The sequence below is a fragment of the Mastigoproctus giganteus genome, chromosome 4 (assembly GCF_048544385.1).
Source record: "Mastigoproctus giganteus isolate SK-2022 chromosome 4, ASM4854438v1, whole genome shotgun sequence".
Lineage (NCBI taxonomy): Eukaryota > Metazoa > Arthropoda > Arachnida > Uropygi > Thelyphonidae > Mastigoproctus > Mastigoproctus giganteus.
The window spans coordinates 144,971,298-144,991,252 of record NC_143578.1 but is presented as its reverse complement, the minus strand read 5'-3'; the positions used below and the strand labels follow the sequence as shown (position 1 = coordinate 144,991,252).

The 19,955-nt window shown below is 36.1% G+C and overlaps 1 protein-coding gene across 3 annotated transcripts in view; it reads left to right on the top strand.

Annotated features, from left to right (window-relative positions):
- LOC150087110 (RNA 3'-terminal phosphate cyclase-like) overlaps nucleotides 1–19,955 on the top strand; it is a 184,844-nt gene that overhangs the window by 158,131 nt on the left and 6,758 nt on the right. For all 3 annotated transcript variants that reach the window (XM_090372968.1, XM_090372967.1, XM_090372966.1), the window contains exons 9-10: nucleotides 8,716–8,810; nucleotides 19,612–19,716. In XM_090372968.1, coding sequence (XP_090229094.1) covers nucleotides 8,716–8,810; nucleotides 19,612–19,716 — 200 coding nt within the window. The remainder of the gene's footprint in view (nucleotides 1–8,715; nucleotides 8,811–19,611; nucleotides 19,717–19,955) is intronic.

The window sequence follows — 19,955 nt, the reverse complement described above, 5'->3', positions numbered from 1 at the left end:
AACTTCAACACTAAGCCTGATATACCTTCATCAATATCATTGATAAATATACAAAACAACGGTGGGCCCAACACTGAACCCTGTGTGACTCCACTAATAACATTAGTCCACGAAGAGCAGTGTCCACTGATTACCATTCTCTGTCTTCTCCCAGTCAACCACCATTTTATCCTAGCAACTTGCTTTTAATACCATACTGCTTCAATTTGTACAGTAATCTTCCATGTGCAACAGTGTCAAAAGCTCTCCTGAAATCCAAGTATATAATATCAAAATTATTTTTTGCATTGAGTTCTTTTGTAATCACATCATAGTATTCAATCACATTTGTCAGACAAGACTTTCCCTTAACAAACCCATGCCGTGTCTGAATTATTGCTGCGGTCTTGTCTAGATGATCTTGCAATGCATCTTTAACCAGTGACTCCATTATTTTACCCAGAACAGAAGTTAAACTAACTGGTCTGTAATTACTCGTGTCACCCTTAGATCCCCCTTTGTGAATTGAGGTTTACATTTGCACATCTCTAGTCTGTGGGGACTTCCCCTGAGTCCAAGGATGCTCTCATAATTATGGCTAAAGGTACAGTAATCTTAGCTCCTTTGTTGCCTCCTTTAATACAACTGGATGGATCCAATCCACCCCAGGTACCTTTCTTTTGTTTAACTTCAGCAATTTCTCCTCCACTTTGCTCTCAGTTATTACAAAATTATAAACACCCTGTTACAGTTTGACAAACTTCTGGCATTTTCCTCACTTAACTCCTCACGTGTGAATATAGATGCAAAATACCCATTCAAATTATCAGCTATCTGAGCAGGATCATCAACAGTTGAACCATCAATATAAAGTGGACCAATCTGATTCATTCCCTTCCTTTTAGAGTTTATATAAGCCTTGCATATGGCTCCCATTTAGCCTTGCATCGGGCTCACAATACAGGTCAAAATCTTAATACTGGTATTTCGTTATTTTCAATTTATGAAACTGGGATACCAGTATTCCAAAAAAAACATTTTTCACAATAAATTTTGATGACAATTAGGTGCAATAAAGTAAGGAAAAAACAAGTAATTACTTGAATTCACATTTTAAATCAAACCTTTATTACAATAATAAATATTCTAGCAAAAATTATTAAACATCCAGTTATTTTAAAAACAAAAAAATAAGCATCCCCACTACCTGTCCGAATAAAGTGAGCTCTTAAGAAACATAAGCAATCAATAGCGTTTAAACTGGATCTAATTTTGGTACATATTTAATTAGCAGCAGAAAACATCCTTTTGGTTGGTTTGCTGGTTGGTGCTTTGTACTGAGATAGTCGTAGACAAGTTGCAGTTTAACCCCCCCCACCTTTATTCCCTCATCTTCAAAAAATCTTATTTCCTTTTTGGCTTTTTATGGCACTATATCCGTATTAATGAAAGGAAGGATCTGATGGTTAAGCTTGGTGAGGAAACCAAATCTAAGTTGGGGGGGGTATTTATTTATTAATTTTTATTTCCCCTGTACCTTAGTATCACTGTTAGTGGCCATTGTTATGATTTTTGTACAGCTGCTCCCCTCAAGCACCGAGCCCCACAAGCTACCTGACTGCATTAAAAAATGAGATTTACAGGAGCTGAGGGATATTCATCCCCCTCCCCCCACACACGAGTATATATATTATATATCATGCACATATATATTATATGTGAGCTGTCAGTTTCTCAAGAGCAATGACACAAATATAAAACAAAAGTCATTTATCATACAATCCAACACTTACAATACATAACTCGTGTTCATTTACATTAATTAAGTATTCATTTTTCTCATTTAATCTGTTAATACATGCTATCATTTCCTTAAAATTTCTCTCAATTAACAATCTCAACTCTCTTTACAGCTTCAAACACTAAACTAATTCAATCTTAATCACTTCCTCATATTTCTCTTAATCAGCAGTATCAATTCTCTTCACAACAGCAATCCGTAAGTCGCTAACTTAATGCTAACAATTCCATGTAATCTCTCTTAATTTAGCAATATCAATTTTCTTTACAACTTCAACCAATAAACCAACTCAGTACTAAATATTTCCTTATTTCTCGTTTCTTTAACTTCAACCTTACTCTAAAATAATCTCCCACTTTTAAGTACCATTTCCAAAACAACACAGTTCAGAGGACTTACTTTCCCTCTCTTTCATGGTGGGATTCCTTTGTGCGGGTTCCTTCCAAGGAGTGTGGTGATGTCTCTCTCTCTCTTTCTTTTTAGTTGAACTGCATTTATGCTGCTGTATAGCTCTTCCAGTACTGTCTTATTTTGGGATTTCAAGAACAGTTCTCTGTTAATACTGAAGGAAATTACCACAGCAGTAGTAGAAGGCAGGACACTATCTGACTGGCTTGTTATTCAACTTCTGGATTAACTTCTAGCACAGGAACATGCCCGGCAGAACCCTACACTACATAGCTGGACACTCCCAGAACTGGACCTGAACCAAACCCAGAACTACCACTGGAAGTCTGCAACCCCTCCGAATAACAACCACAAACTCCTCTTTTTGTGCGAGCACCTTATTTACCCTTGTACTACTTTTTTATATGCAAGCTTATGTGCAAACCAATCCCAGAGGAGTTTGCACGCATTTACGTATCTTCCCCTACCTAATTTAAACCTGACGCAATCACGTGTTATTCTTTAAACTCACTCTTCTTCCTTTGGTGGGAAAACAGAATATTTTTCCCACACAACAAAACACTTTCATCTTTTACCTCAAGATCACCTGTTCGCAATACCTTTGAACTGCTCCATACCCTTTCTCAAAATGCACTAAGCATCGCATCCTCAAGTAGCGGTGTAATAGAGGGATTCAACTATTGTTCAGAAGCTTTTAATTTTAACCCTTCCGCACCTGCCATACTATTGTTCACCACATTCCTTAATTGCACTACCAGGCCTACTGCCACTAATGGAAATATTTCCATAATGATGTTTTTGTTATTCCTTAAATGCTTTACTTCCCCACACACACACACACACACACACACTATACTTACTAAGAGAAATAAGATTTTATGTCTTACAGTGTCATGACATTTTCAGGTTTCCATTGCATTTGTACTGTGTGTAACAATCCTTCATTTGCAAATTCAGCAGTATTAATGATTTATTGTTGTCGATTTTATAACTTTTATGTTAATAAATCATGGATAATTATTTTTTAAATTAGTACCAAAAAACCGGTATTTTTGTATCAATACCAGGATTTGAATACTGGAAAAAAATTACTGGGATCCCGGAATCTCAGTATTGTAAGCCCTAGCCTTGCACAGTCGCTCCAGGGCCGAATTGATTGACAAGGCTCTCATCATATACTCTCTCCTATCGTGTCTGGGCAGAATTGCAGACACTTTCAAATTTAACCCTAACACAACTTTTTTTCAACTTTGGCCTGTACTTGTTAAGTAAATCTGCAGATCTTCTACTCTTAATGTCATTAGTGCCAATGTGTACAACAGTATCACCCTTTGTGCTCTTAAAAGATGATATCTGCTCTACAGCATCATCATCAGCCGACCGGGCTAGCCGAGTGGGTAAAGTACCTGCCCGGCAACCCAAAGGTCGCGGGTTCGATTCCCGCCTCGGGCTTGGATCAAAGTACTGCAAAATCCTTGGGAGGTGCAATATGGCCACAGAAGCCGATGCGCCAACAACTACCAAATCAATCAATCAAAAATCTACAGCATCATCAACTTTTGCCCCTGGCAGACATACTCTGGTCCTGTTCCATCCATCCTTTTTGAACTGTATATTACCTGCCTCTCTGGCAGTAGAGTCACTGACAATAGCTAACTTCTATGGGACCAGCGCATTCTGCCTTGGAGATTGCCACTGTGTTGCCTAATGCACAAGATTGAGCTGTGGCATTGAGTTGGGCAGCTGAGAGCTTGATGGGTCCCTCATGTTAATTTCTTCGAGGCATCTACCATACGCCTCATAGATGTCCATCAGAATGCTGATTTGATGCCTAATTTTTAGACACTCTCTGCACCTAGCACATACAAAGACATCCTTCTGGGCTAGATCATGTTCTGTTCCAGAGAATTCGGCAAACCTTTCACAAGTTGCACATTTTTTTTAGGCTGTGATGCGTTGGAGAACTGCCCCCCTCAGTTCTCCCCCAAGTCACAGCACTCCTGCCACTTTGTGCCTGTTGCTTTGCTGTTCTAGTCTAGTGCATGATATTGAAAATTAATAAGATCGATAAATTTAATTAATTAATTATCGATACTACACTATCTAATAGAATCCTAAATGCAGTGATAAGTATTGCGCTATCTAGTTTTACATTAGAGCCACCTATTTACGACAATTAAAAATTTGAATTCTCTACCACTCTCATAAGAAACAATGGCTGCAGGATTTGAACGAAACAATGGTTTTACATATATGAAGTAGTAACCTACAAAAACCCTATCTAAAATAAAAATAACTAGCATAACTAGAACTATAAGGCTACTTATAAAGTACAATGTAATATAACAATTAAGTAAATAAGACGGCAAACACTTATTGCTTTTTTGGAGTCTAATTCACAGCTGGAATTTGTAAAAGAGTCAGCACCCTCTTTGTAAATAGTAACAAAGCAACCAGTTAATAAATAATGAATATATGGTGATTCAGAATTAACGCACCCCATATCATAAGTGTTAATTTATCGTTGACAATAGTAGAATTTGTTTCTGGGTTACTAGAGTAGTAGCACTATTCATATCCCAACTGATCAACAGTTGTTTATATGTTAGTTTTCATTCACTAATCAGTAATGTTTTGTTTACAACAAAGGTGGCAGCAGCACAATTTGGCTAAGCACAGCACATGTTCATAATTGAACATCCACATTTTTATCATTTCAGACTACTTAAAATGCATAGTATACACTGAAAACCTTCACATATTACTATTAGTAGTGGCAAATGATGCAAGATAGCTTGTACAGCATCAGCCAAAAAAAAAAAAAAAAACACTTACCATATCCCTTCTAAAGTTTATTTAGTTCATCCTTGCAATTCCAGATGGAGGTTCATTCCAACAATTAACTACCCACTGACTGACAGCAAACTTTTGAACATGTCTGAACAATCTTCATATGTGGTATCAGTATTAGGCTTATTCAGCCTTAAACATCTGAGCAGATCTCCTCACATGTGTCTAGTCTCTGCCTTTTATGGTAATACTTGTTTCTCTCACTAATCTTGTTGCTCTTCTCTGCACCTATTCCAACAGATTCACATCCTTCTTAAAACAAGTCTTCCAGACCCGTATGAGGTACTGAAGTTGTGGCCTAACTGTTGCTTTATACATAGTGTTGCTTTTCAAGCAGCACTGAGGTCTCCCCCAACTCTGCATCATAGCAGTATATCACAATATGATATTATATACTTGGATCTTAGAAAGGCTTTTGATACTGTTGCACATGGAAGACTGCTGCACAAATTGGAGCAGTGTGGCATTGGAGGCAAATTGCTGCTACGGATAAAGGGGTGGTTGAGGGGGAGAAGACAGAGAGTGGTAATCAATGGACACTGCTCATCGTGGACTCATGTTATTAGTGGAGTCCCTCAGGGTTCAGTATTGGTCCATTATTGTTTTCTGTATTTATAAATGATATTGATGATGGTATATCAAGCTTAATGTCCAAGTTTGCAGACGATACGAAGGTTGGCAGGGTTGTCAAGGACACTACTGACACTATGCTACTGCAACAGGATCTGGAAAGGTTGAGCAGATGGGCTGAGAGGTGGCAAATGAAGTTTAACATTGACAAATGTAAAGTACTACATATGGGAAACAGCAACCCCCAGAGCAACGTATCAACTCTGTGGTACTACACTGACAGTGGTAGAGAATGAAAGGGACCTGGGGGTGGTTGTGCAGGCAGATATGAAGTTTTCTGAGCAGTGCAGATGGGCTGCAAGCGTAGCTCATGGTGTATTGTCGATGATATATAGGAATTTTTCTAGCAGGGATAAGGAGGTGATTATTCCCTTGTATAAGGCAATGGTCAAGCCACACCTAGAGTACTGTATACGGGTCTGGAGGCCTCATTTCAAGGATGTAGAGATGCTGGAACAAGTACAGAGAAGGGCAACAAGATTAGTGAATGGAACAGAGGGGTGCTCTTACGAAGAAAGGCTAAAGTTTTGCAAATTACAGTGTCTGTGGACTAGGCACCAGCGATGTGATCTGATAGAGGTGTATAAAGCCTTGAATGGTTTGAGCATGCTCAATGCTGATGGGATTCTTCCTTTTGCTCAGAATAATCACCTGAGAGGGCATAAATTCAAATTGAGGAAAGACAGATGTAGGATAGACGTGAGGAAATTTGCCTTTAGCCAGCGGGTGGTTGGTTGGTGGAACAGACTTCCATCCCTTGTCGTGGAAGTTGATAGCCTAAATAAGTTTAAGGCTCAGCTGGACAGGTATTTCGAATGAACAGAGGGGTGAAGTGGAAGTGGTTATTTTTTATTTATTTATTTTTTTTGGCTGATGCTGCATAAGCTTGCTTTCTTGCATCAAATGCCTCTACTAATGCTAATGCTAATACAAACTCTCTAAAGGCCAGATGGTGTGGGTTAATGAATGATCATGTTGCGTTGGTCTTTTGTTCATCCAACCACTTAGGCTAGGAGCCCATGGAATACCAACCAACTACTAGTTACTGTACAGACCATGAGGAGGTGGGTCAGGTAAAAAAAAAAAGTTTTTTGGGTCTAGGGTGGTGGATGATAAGAAGACTTCTCTACCAGGAATTTGAAGGGTGGGGGACAAAGGGGCAACCATGCAGAGGAAACCACAAGGGGGAGACTGATAAGAACAGCTTTAAGTGTTTAGGATGGTAGAGCCCACTAGATGTTAGGCTTTGTAGGGAGGGGAATGGGCAGTACCCTGGGGTGTTAGGGAGGATTTAAGTCATAGGGCAAGGGTGCCTTATGTTGGGGTCACCATCAGGCTTCTGAAATAAGAAGGATCTGACATTCTGACACAGGTCAGACTGGCTGCAACCAATGTTAGGATCCCATGCATGCTGTCAAAGGAGGAATCAGCATAGCATCAGCACCGGCAGTGGGAACATGCCTAGGTAGGTTGCACCACCAACAACAGTCATGTTTGGAGAAGTGCCTATCAACAAAATAGGGTACACACACCAATCATAAACATTATCATATTTACAAGTACACAAGATGCTTTTTTTTAATATACAGGGGATCCTCGTTATTCGAGGATAATTAATTCCAGAAAATTCCACTTAAAACGGAGAAAATTTATCGTAATGTTTATTATTTAAATAAAACTAAATGCAACTAGGCATAATATTTTAAGAGTTTAAGATTCTATATATCTATATAATATCGGTGTAGATACACCATGGACAACTCCTAAAGAAAAATTATGATAGTAGTGTGAAAAGCATCATTTCATCTGTATCTCATATTGTGCTCATCCTTCACGAGTTGCCCACGTATTGCACTACCTTGAATAAGTAATGTTTCACTAATAGAGAAGACGATTGTTACTTATTCTCGGTGGGCAGGTACCCTGGTATTGCAAGTAAAGAGTTACTTATTCGAGTTAGTGCAATACATTGGCAACTCATTCTGAAGGATGAGTAGATATGGTGTATCTACACCGATATGTTTATTATGTACTTTTACATAGTTCTCACAAAAAAATATTCAAATGCTTGGTCAATTTTCTCAAGGGAAGGAAAGCTTTAATTCTTTAATTTTCAAATCCTTGTAACCGCAGGGACTCGGATAATGAATACTCTGATACCGGGGATCCCCTGTATATAAAACAAACTTACACACACACATGCAGAATGCAAAGAAGGAAGGGACAGGTTATGATATTGACTCCCCCATTGGCCCAGTTTCACTCAAGTTTACACACGGATGGGATCAAAGCACCCTGAAAGTGGACAGTGGATATTTTTCTTTGTTTTTTAAAAAAATAGAATGCATAGCACACATTTGATCACTGGTCAGTTTACACATGTAACCAATTCATTTATACTACAATGACATATTTTTTACTTTTTTTTTTTGAGACATTTATTAGAGTACACACAAATCAACAGTTAATTTGGACATTCTTATTCATTCACTCATGCAGTCAGTTCCAGTCATCAGGAGAAGTATTCCTACTGAAGGAGACTAGTTTTTTTGGGTTGCACAGCCTTGAGCATAGATATCTGTATGTGGACTTCATTGAGGTGTTTGAGAAATGAAATAGGGATATTTCTTTTCTTTTATAAATTTCACCAACTAGAGGATTTCTTAAATTAAGGGAGGATAGTTGTACTCTGGATATGATATAAGAAAATTCTCTTTTAGCCAATGGGTCATAAACTACTGGAACAACTCAACTTGTCACCCCTAATCTTGTAGAACTAGAGCTTATGTAAATTTAAAGAAGGGTTGGTCACCTGATTTCATCTAGGTAGCTGGATGAAACCAGGTGACTTTTTTTAAGGCTTTTTTTAAGGTGACTTTTTTTTTATGATGGATAAGCCTGGCATCCCCACATCATTTTATTAATACTAAAATCACAAATATATCACCTTGGTCTTCTTACTTATTTAGTTTATCAGTTTTGAAAACAAATGTATGTTTCCCTTAATCATGGTACTTCTTAATGAAGATGCACTCTTTGCTGTTCAGGGTTACCCGCTGAGCAAGTAGGTGAAATAGCAGCACAAGATTTAATTCAAGATGTGAAGAGTGGAGGCTGTGTGGATCGCCATCTTCAAGATCAGGTTTATATAATTACTTGAGCTTTTTCCCATTATTAAAAAAAAATTAACATTGGACAGTTTTTGGTGTGTAGCACTGCACTTTATATTAATTGATTTAGTTGTATTATCTCCTTTTGTCTTCATCCTTTCTGGAAGGTTTTTTTGAATAGGCTTCAATATCCTTAGAAAAAATACCATACTTTTGCATTATCATCCTATAAAGAATGTTAATATCAAGCAGAAGTAATTTTTGTGTACTTTGGTTTTAGTCAAGATAGTGTAGGCTATAATAATCATGAAGGAAGATGCTTCAGAGGAGTGTATGCTTCAGAGTATATGCTTCAGAGAAGTGTTTTCCTTCATAAGTATGCTGTTTAACATATGTTATACTCAGCCATTACTTGTTATTTATTATTGTTGTTTGACCTACATAATTTTCAAAAGCATAATGAACACTTTTTTTATGGCATTTCCTGTGTTAGAAGTATTTCAAAATTTTTTAAAACGTCAAGTATATTCAAAAATGTTGTAGAACATAGGTTGGTAAATGTTAAGACTTAACACTGAAAACATGTGGGACTCTTAAAAAACTGTCTGGCACTTAGTGTTTATAATGCACCTGTTATGGTATGCTAAAAACTGGAGTAGCAATGTCATTAAAAGAGGAGATTGATCACATGATGATAATAGGCTATTCTTGTCATCTTATTAATTATGTGTCCTGAAAAGTGAGCTGCATACTTCCTGTGAAAGCAGATGAATACTTGGTAGGCATTTACTACTGTTTAGAGAGAAGTGCTAAAAGTAAAAAAAACAAAAAAAACACAAAGATTTAACCCTTTGTTGTCCAGCACTGTTTTCACTGTCTTCTCCATGTGATCATGCTCTATCAATCAAATGAATAGTTGAAATGTTGATATTCAAAAATCTATTTTTGGGTTTACATGAGCTAATCTATAAAACAGCATGACAAAACAGTTTTAAAGCCCTAATGCAGTATTTCTTCCTGGAAGAAAATATTCACCTAACCTTCCATCTGGATAATTTACAATGTTTTTCATTTTAGAGCCCTACTTTTAATTCCCTTTTTGTCCTTTTGTGGGTGTGCAGAAATCCTTTCCTGCAAAACACATTCTTGAAAAAAATAATTGTCTGTTTATTCTTCAGAACAATGTTCTTTATGTCAGTTTTTTTCACTTAGTCCCATGTATATCTTCAATAACTCCAAAAATCTCCTTTAGTTCATTTAGTGAAATCTATCTTATTTTTAAGTTTCTTAACTATCTTATTTTAAGTTTCCTTTTTACCCCCTCAATTTCTTAGAACAGTCTAACAATTGCAATTTCTCCATCAGAAAGACCCTTTACTAGATTTTGATGGCATGTTGAAATACTTCACTGTAACACAGAATATAAGTTACTTTGACTTCTGCACTGAAAAAAAAAAAAAAAAACAATGCCACCTGCCATTAACAATTGAATAGAAACATTAGTAAATATTCACTTAGTTTTTCAGATCATTTTATACGAAGTATAAATGGATGGTAGTACAATGGGAAAACAGATTTTATAATTGGAAATGCCGAGAGTTGCACCGGTTCCCACACTGGACTTGAGGAGGACAGGGAAAAAAAAAATGCCTGCCATTAACTATTGAATATAAACACATTGATTTAGTTTTTTAGATTGTTTGTATTATGTACATATAAATGGCAGTACACCAGGAAAACAAATTTCATAATCGGAAATGCTGATGGTTGTAGCTGAGATTGCACTTCAAGACCAAAAAAAAAAAAAAAAAAAAAACTGAGAATACCTGTTGTTAACAATCAAATATGAAGATAATTTAGTTTTTCAGATTTTTTATACGAAGTATAAATAGATTGTAGTATTGAGTCAATAAAATTGAGTCAGTACAGTGGAAAAACAAATTTCATAATCAGAAATGGTGGTGTTCTAGCACCAACAACATCTGACTGAAAGAGGACTAAAAAAAGCAATGTCGCATACACTTAAATTGAATTTACACATTAATAAACATGAATTTGGATTTTCAGATTGTTTATATGAAATGCAAATATATGTATGGTAGTACAATAATTGCACCACTACAGCTGAAAAACAAATTCCGTAATCAGAAATGCTAATGGGTGAGCTACGCGCAACATTGGACTGTAACTGGAATTTTATAATGTTGCATTTGGCACAACATTGAACTTCAAAGAGTTCAAATTAGGTACTTAAGTCATTGGCAATTTCTGAACCTGTCATGAATAGAATCAGAAAAGTTGTCTGCAAGTGTTTACCATTAATTTGTTTGTTTTATTTTTTCCAGATTATAGCATTATCTGTGGGTCTGTTTATGGTGGCAGCATATTGTGCCCATTCTTCTTTGTTTTTTTTTTTCTCACTTGTATTATATGATGAGCTTTAGTTCTAGCTCTCTTAACTGTAGGAAGTTGGTTGTGATTGGATGTGTACGAAACAGATTTCAGTATTTATGCCTTTCTTTTTTAGCATTGTTATGTGCTTCATTCCACCATATTTTTGGATAAAGCCAGATTTTGGATGATGATGATTATTTCGGGACAGCAGATTCAGCTGCTACCATTATTTGATGTGTAATGTAGCTTGCTGAAGATCAATCATGGGTTGCAATGATGGTGGTATCTAATTGAGCTATTTCTTGATATTTAGTCCAGTTAGCCTTATCTGATTTCTGGCTTGTTCTAATGTTACTCTGGGGAGAACAAATGGTAAAGGCATGTATATGTGATCACCACTGTTTAACATAGTTAGATTATGTTTATCTAAAAATTTTTCAGTTATCTGTCCCCTGCAGTCAAGATGTTGGGAAACCCATAAGGGGAGATGGCCATTTCAGTTACTCAGAATACACAAGGGAGCAGGTATTTGTCTTACTAATTCAACTAAAGCAGCAGGGGTGTATGTGTGTGTGTGGTTTGGTGACATACAATGAAACTAATTATATTGTTATGCCAGTGGTGATGCTGACTGCAATTGCCTCTAAAGATGTTTGCAGGGATAGGTCCAGTGGTGAACTGTGAATATTTTAACAAATGGGCTCGCAGTTTTGCCGACTTTTTGATGTGAAACATCCTTGGGGATTCCTGCTGCGGTTGATATCACTTCTGTGATGTCATCCGTGGCAGGCTTCCACTAGTAGTGGGATTAGAATGCGTGATGCATTTTTTGTGACTGGTATGATATCTCGAGTCAGCCTGGTCATCATGTCCCCCCTCTTTACGATACCTGCATACGATAGCATCTCGAGTTATAACTTTTTAGAATTTTTTAATAGTATAACGTCACAATCATACTTCCTGAAGTATGACTGCAACAATTTATTTTTTCGTCTCGCATTTTTGTAACGTTCCATTGTTAGGTGCCCCGAACAGCTGTGTATGTCGTTTCAACTACAAGGTCAGTACTTGAATCGACGCTATTTTCTAGACATTTAGATACATTGCAATCGCAGGTAAACATCAATTACTTTAGTTATCATAAATTCATTGTATCTTGTATTCCAGAAATTGTAAAAATTTGCGAATGTTCAATAAAAAATTTACAATACAAAAGCTCTGTTATTTCGTAATCAATATCCAAATCAAAATACCTAAAACAAACATGAAGGATACACGTAAAACCATCTAACGCGCATGCTCCGGTACACACGCCACTTTTTTATTCGTCTCTTTTTTTTTTTACCAACTAGGGAAATATAATGGATACATTTTTTTTTCATGATAAAATTTTAATATTGCGAATAAAAAATAACAAGAAATATTTCCCATATCACAAAACATTCCACAATATAAAAACAAATATTACATAAAAAACCAACTCTTCTAGAAATGGTACACAATAATCACAGATTACATAAAAAAAATTATTATACAAATATTCAAGAAAAATTTATTCTAAAAATTGGCATATACAATTTACTTCTTTATTAATATTTGTTGTTGATCTTCTGCTTTGCTCAATAGCTGAACGAAGATTACAGAGGAATGATTTGACATAACGATCCGGATAAAATTGAAGCAATGGTTTTCCATTTAGATGTATGGTCATCATAATTTTCAATGTGTTTAATTGTCAACATTATTCATTCATTTATACACTATTATTCATTATGCTGAAAGCACTGCTAATCGCAGTGGTTTCAAAGATATTTCTGGCTTTTATAATTGAAGAGGGAATTTCACTCGATTTTAAAGATAAACTGTCTTCAACAAAATCTCAAAATCATTAATTTTTATTTCATATTTTATCAGAAAACTTAAATTTCTTATTCGTTTTTCACCGTCTTGCCACGGAGACGAAAGTTCTTTAGTATTCCACGATTCCCAGTAACACATGTTTTGAATTTCTTTCAATTCCTCATCGTCAATAGTATCATTATTTTCTTTATTTAATTTAAAATTACTCTGTTGCATTAATAACTTATCCTTAATAAGGTGTCACGAGGTAATTCTTTAAATGTGTTCTTACTTTCCATTCCTTCAAATTCTTTCAACTTCAACATGCTCTCAATTTTAGCTCCATAATTTCTTACAGAATTTTTAAAATTAGCCTATAGCAGATATAAGCTAGTCTGTAATCAGGTCACAAAGGAGGTTAGGCAGGTGAAGGCAGATTACGAGAAATGTTTGGCAAAGGATGCTAAGAAAAACAGCAAGGATTTCTTTACTTATAAACTCTAAAAGGAAGGGGATGAATCTGATTGGTCCGCTTGATATTGATGGTTCGACTGTTGATGATCCTGCTCAGATAGCAAACAAACAATGGGTATTTTGCATTTACATTCACACATGAGGAGTTATTGTTTGAAAATGGCAGAAGGTTATCAAATTGTAGCAGGGTGCTTAATGATTTTGTAATAACTGAGTGCAAAGTGGAGGAGAAATTGTTGAAGTTAAACATAAGAAAGGCACCTGGGTGATGGGATCTATCCAATTATATTAAAGGAGGCGGAAAAACAACTAAGCAAACCTTTAGCCATAATTATGAGAGCATCCTTGGACTTAGGGGAGGTCCCCACTGACTGGAGATGTGCAAATGTATCCCCAATTTACAAAAAGGGATCGAAGGGTGACACGAGTAATTACAGACCAGTTAATTTAACTTCTGTTCCGGGTAAAATAATGGAGTCACTGGTGAATTCAGACACAGCATGGGTTTGTTAAGGGAAAGTCTTGTCTGACAAATTTGATAGGATATTATGATGTGGTTACAAAGGAACTGGATGCAAAAAGTAATTTTGATATCATATATTTGGATTTCAGGAAAGCTTTTGACACTGTTGTGCATGAAAGACAGCTGTACAAATTGGAGAGGTATAGCATTAAGGGCAAGTTGCTACAATGGATAAAAGGATGGTTGTGTGGGAGAAAACAGAGGGTGGTAATCAATGGGTGCTGCTCTTCGTGGACTAATGTTATTAGTGGATATCAGGCTTAATGTCGAAGTTTGCAGATGATACAAAGGTTGGCAGGGTTGTTAATGACAGTAATGGCAGTGTGCTACTGCAACAGGATCTAGAAAATTTGGGCAGATGGGCTAAGAAGTGGCAACTGAAGTTTAATCTTGACAAATGGAAAGTACTGCATATGGGTAGAAGTAATCCCAGAGAAACATACCAACTGTGTGGTACTACACTTAAGGTGGTAGAAAATGAAAAAGACCTGGGAGTAATTGTGCAGTCAGATATGAAGTTTTCTGAGCAATGCAGACAGGCTGCCAGGCCATGTCACGGGGTTTGTAAACGATATATAGGAATTTTGCTAGCAGGGAAAATGAGGTGATTGTCCCTCTGTATAAAGCAATGGTCAGGCCATGCCTCGAGTATTGTGTACAGGTCTGGAGGCCTCATTTTAGGAAGGATGTAGATTTGCTTGAGCGTGTGCAACAAGATTGGTGAGGGGAATGAAGGGAATGAAGAGAGGCTTAAGTTCTGCAAATTGCAGTGGCTAGAGTCTAGGCAACTGTGTGGTGATCTGATTGAGGTGTATAAAGCCTTGAATGGGTTGAGCACGCTGAATTCTGATGGGATCCTTCCACTTGTTTAGATTACGAACCTAAGGGAGCATAAATTCAAATTAAGAAAAGACAGATGTAGAATAGATGTGTGGAAATTTGCCTTTAGCCAGCAGGTGGTTAATTTCTGGAACAAACTTCCATCTATCATTGTGGAAGTTGATAGGTTAAATAAATTTAAGGAGGAACTGGACAGGCATTTGGAGGGAATGGTGTGATTTTTTTTTTTTGGCTGATGCTGCATAAGCTCATACACTTGCTTTCTTGCATCACATGCCAATACTACTATAGTTAGAATAATTAATTTATCTGCTTTTACCATAGTGATTCTGTAAAGCTTCTGCAGGATGTCGATCATTAGTGCTAAATCGTTAAGAAATTCCAGATTGAAAAGTCAGTTTAATTAACTTTCTGATTCAAAATGTTTGCACAAAGCGGGATAATTCCTCCAACCCTCAATTGCTGTCCATAAGCTACAAGCTGCCCATTGTGGTCCGAACACGCGACCGATCTTTATAGTTTCCACATCAAGTTCTTTAGCAATCATCCTTAACTCGCACTGGTTTTTTGGAGATTGGTGATAGTTTTTTTTTTTTTTTTTAAATTATTGCCTGTATGCCATTATATTTTAGAACATTTTCTTCATAGTGAAAGCCTCGACACTGTTTCAAAATCTGCCAACATTTCATCTTCTGAAAGTTTACTTAATATCTTAGTTGCCTTATCCCCCCGACGTTGCTACTGTCACTAGTTCTTTGAATACTGTGCAAAATATCGGAATCACTCAGATATTTAACTACTGTGACCATGTAAACATAGAGAAATTTACTGAAATGCATGGATCACTCATTCTCTGAAAAACATATGACTTCTTGTCGGAGTAAAGGGAAATCACAGCACAGGTTGATTAGAGGCTATTATCGTGTCAGGAAACTTGTTAATCCTCTGACTGGCTATTGAAAGCATATTAACTAATGCAACTTCTTGGAATGTGGCTGCATAGGTTTTACGGACACCATTAATATTGTGGGACGGTAATCCCTTAATTCGCACTTTCTAATTACCTAAAGGCCAGTGGTGAGGACAATGCACACAAAGTTGTATATCGTAATCCGTTCTTTCTTCAGAAATTATTTTAAATGTTTCCATAGAAACCAAGGGGAATTCAAAAAAATTCCCAATGAAGAAGTTCGTTAAACAGGGGTCTTACTGTAATTAACTCAAAAATGAAGCAATCTTAAAATACATAACTGGTCGATTGTGCCATTAAAATGCTGGGGATGGGGTCCAGCTCGCCCCACCATAGTTCCAACTGTAGATACTCAATAATTAAATTCAGGATTTCATTTGTAAAATAAATAATCGCTTCAACAATGGGCTCGCAAATTTTCAAAATAAAATAACAATGAGCTCTCGCGAGCCCACTATAGCTCACCACTGGATAGGTCTAGAGAGAATTAAATAGTTCACTAAAACAACTACTTGTCCCTCTGATGTATTAGAGGAGTTTATCTTTTCTATATATGGTGTAGTGTTTAATTGTTATAGATATTGTATCTGTCAGGTTTGTTTTTTGTATGCATACTACAGCAGGTTTATATTCACTTAGGACATTGTATAAGTCGTCTAAATTAGCATGAAGTCCATGACAGTTTCATTGAACTGGTGTGTCTGCTTAGTTATGTGAGATTATTGGGCTGTGCCCATCAATTTTTGTGTTTTATTTCTTTGGAAAGACTGGCCTGCTAATGTCACTGTCATCCTGTGTATGACAGTTAGGACAGCTTTGCATTTCATTACTACAGCAAATGTGTGTGTTCTTTTGATCTGTAAGAAGCACAAGTGTCTACGCCTCTGCAAACCGTTTGCAAATGACCAAATTTTTGGCACTAAAAACACTGGACCAGATTGGGGTAGATTAGATGTTTTAAATGTGAGTATCATTCATTGTCCGAGTAGGAACAGGCTCTCCATCTTTTTAATAATTCTTTTCACGTCTTTTTCATGTGTTTTGGTCACTTAATTTGCAGACAAGTTCATCCTTCAATATAAATCTGTAATATAACTGGTTTCATTCTAATATTACCCCTTTGGAGGTGTTATATGGAGTAATGTTTGTGGGAATTCCACCAAAAGTAGATATTTTTAACAGTATTTTAGCATGTTTGTATCCAGTCGTTTTCTACAAATAAAGCTTCACATCTTAGTCGCTGAACCATTTTTGAAGGGCAGCTGTGTTTTCGAGACATTTCTGAATCAAAAATGGGGAGGGCTTACTCAATGTTGGTCTGTAGAGGAATGCAATATTAAAAAGAGAGGAGCCATATTATCCGTTCCTTCTTTCCTTTGTCTCTTGCCATGGAATGTATTTATGACATGTCTAGATCTGGATCAAAATACCCATAGGTGGACTGTTTTTCTGCTGTCCATTGTTGCTGCTTTTAGCCCTGGGAGGGTGGCTTTCTTCTCCTAGGTTTATAACCTCACTACATCATGAAGGCACGATTGATGCCACCAGTGACCAAGTGATAAAGGAAGGTTAGTTGTTAGTGTGTTACCCTTTTCTTTCTGTTATGTAAGCTAACTTCTTTACTTTAGAAGAGCAAAATTAAATAACTATGGAAATTAGAAGAATAACATTATACTGTAATCAGCCACTCTTTAAGAAAATTGCTTGAAAATCAGTCAGAAATCGCTATAGTCACTCGCTTGGCACTCTGGGCCAGCAGTGTCACGAGTGTTGTCAATAAAAAGAGGGAATGCGAACTCCTGGCTAGGATAATTAATGCTGACATTATTGGACTAACAGAAACATCGTGCCACTTGGAATTTGTGGCTGGTGAGTTTCACTGTGGTATGTACAATGTATTTAGGATAGGAGATAGAGGAGGTGGCAGGAGTCATGTTTCTTATCAAAAGTAGCTTTTGCAGAGTCAGAAGTTGTGCCTGCCAGCATAAAATTGGAGTGGTGCGAGTTAGACGTTAAGGTATAATGAGAGTGGGAGTAATTGTGAAGTCATGAAGTCTAGTGTAGATGGAATGGGCAAGCAAGTGTGTCTTATTATGGGTGATTTCAGTTTGCTCCTAATTGATCAGAATAAGTGTGAGGGAAACCCATCTTGAACAAAATTTTTAAATAAACTTTATGGTTACAAGTTAGTGCAAATGCATCAGATCTGCTCACAGCTAACTACTAAATAGTTACAAGATTGAGGAAAGACAGTTGTAGAATAGGTGTGTGGAAATTTGCCTTTAGCCAGCAGGTGGTTGATTGCTGGAACAAACTTCCATCTGTTGTTGTGGAAGTTGATAGCTTAAATAAATTCAAGGAAGTACTGGATAAACTTTTGGAGAGAATGATTAGGTGAAATGGGAGGGGTATTTTTTAGGTTTGCTTTCTTGCATCATATGCCCCTACTAATACTAATTTCTAGAGTAGTGAAGTGTGAACCTTAAAAAAAATCCTGCATTTACTGAAAAATCTTCTGTCTTCCTCTTGTTTCCTTCTTTTTTTTTTTTTTTTTTCTTGCCTGTTTTTTTCCCTCAGAAATTTCCGTCTTTTGGAATGTCAAAAATTGGCAGCACATATAATACAGGGTGTTCCCGGTATCTGAGTATTCATTATCCGAGTCCCCACAGTTAAGAGAATTTGAGAAGTAAAGGAAGCCCTTGAGAAAATTGACTAAGCACTTGAATATTTTTATGAGAAAAGTCCTCTTCATGATCGTGCAGCAAAAGTTAAGCACAAAGTTAAAGACATAACTAAATGCTATGACAATTTTATCTGAAAAAATATGGCAAAAAAAAACCACTAGATTCGTTCTTTATTTGTAAAACTGAAATACAGTGTAATTTCAATAAACTTCACTTAACCTTACACTGTTCAACATATTATAATAAAATAATATCTAATAAATAATTGCCTCATGTTCCAGTTCCTTCAATCCAATTTTTACTATGCACAACTACATAATACACATTAGGAAAATTTGGTCCCCATTTTAAGTGAAATTTTCTGGAACCAATTATCCTCGGATAATGACTACCACCAGTAAGATGGTAATTTTACTCTTACTGTGTAGTATGCCACATTCTCTGCTGGAATTGTTTGGATATAATTCATACATATCCCATGCAGCACATAATCATATTTGCATAATCAAAAATAAAAAGCAGGTGGAACTACATACTTTTTTTCTGTTTACTACTATTCATTAATTGATATATTCAGCCTAAAAGCATGATTGTAATTGTTTTTTGTTAGATTTATCATTGAATCTTCCATAAAAGTTTAGTAGTTTTCTCACTTGCTTAGAGGTCTTGATTTGAATCTTGTTGGAGAGGGGAAAAATTCTTTAAAATTCCTCTTCAATCAGAGATGTAGTGAGCCAGTCTCAGAATAATGGAGAAAGTAGGTTTCCCGCTAAGTTTTTAGTTTGAAGAACATGCAAATTGACCACATACATAGTTCTACTGTCATAATATACAATAAATAATGTGAACTGGAACAGCATGACAAAAGTAACCAACAGGCAAAAAATAATCTCTAGAAAAAAAAAAATCAATATCAGTAATGGCAGGTTAAAGCCATTATATATTGTTGCATTCAATTTAAAAATTCAAGATTTGTCAGATATTCAGATATATGAAAGTTTTTTTGCTTTTATAGGTCAGCATTTTTAAATTTACTGTATATAAAAAAGATTATTTATGCTAAAAATTCACTTTAAAATTTTGTTTCCTCATTTCCTTTCCTGTAATAGATTATAATGTTCATGGCTTTAGCAAAAGGTACATCTTCCATCTTGACTGGACCAGTGACACTTCACACTAAAACAGCCATTCATATTGCAGAAATGCTAACTGAGGTATTTTACTTTATTAATTCTTTATTTAAATAAATGTATTTTATTAAAATGTATGATTATAATCTTAGAATGAAAGAAAGTGAGCTTCTGCTTTCTTTGATTCATGTTTACAGCCTTAACCTGGTGCTGGTCCTGTAGGAAGTCACCCACAAAAAAAAAAAAAAAAAAAAAAAAAAAAAAAAAAAAAAGAGGGAAAAAAAAGTGTTTTTTGTTGGTTCATGCTTATTGGCTGAAACTTT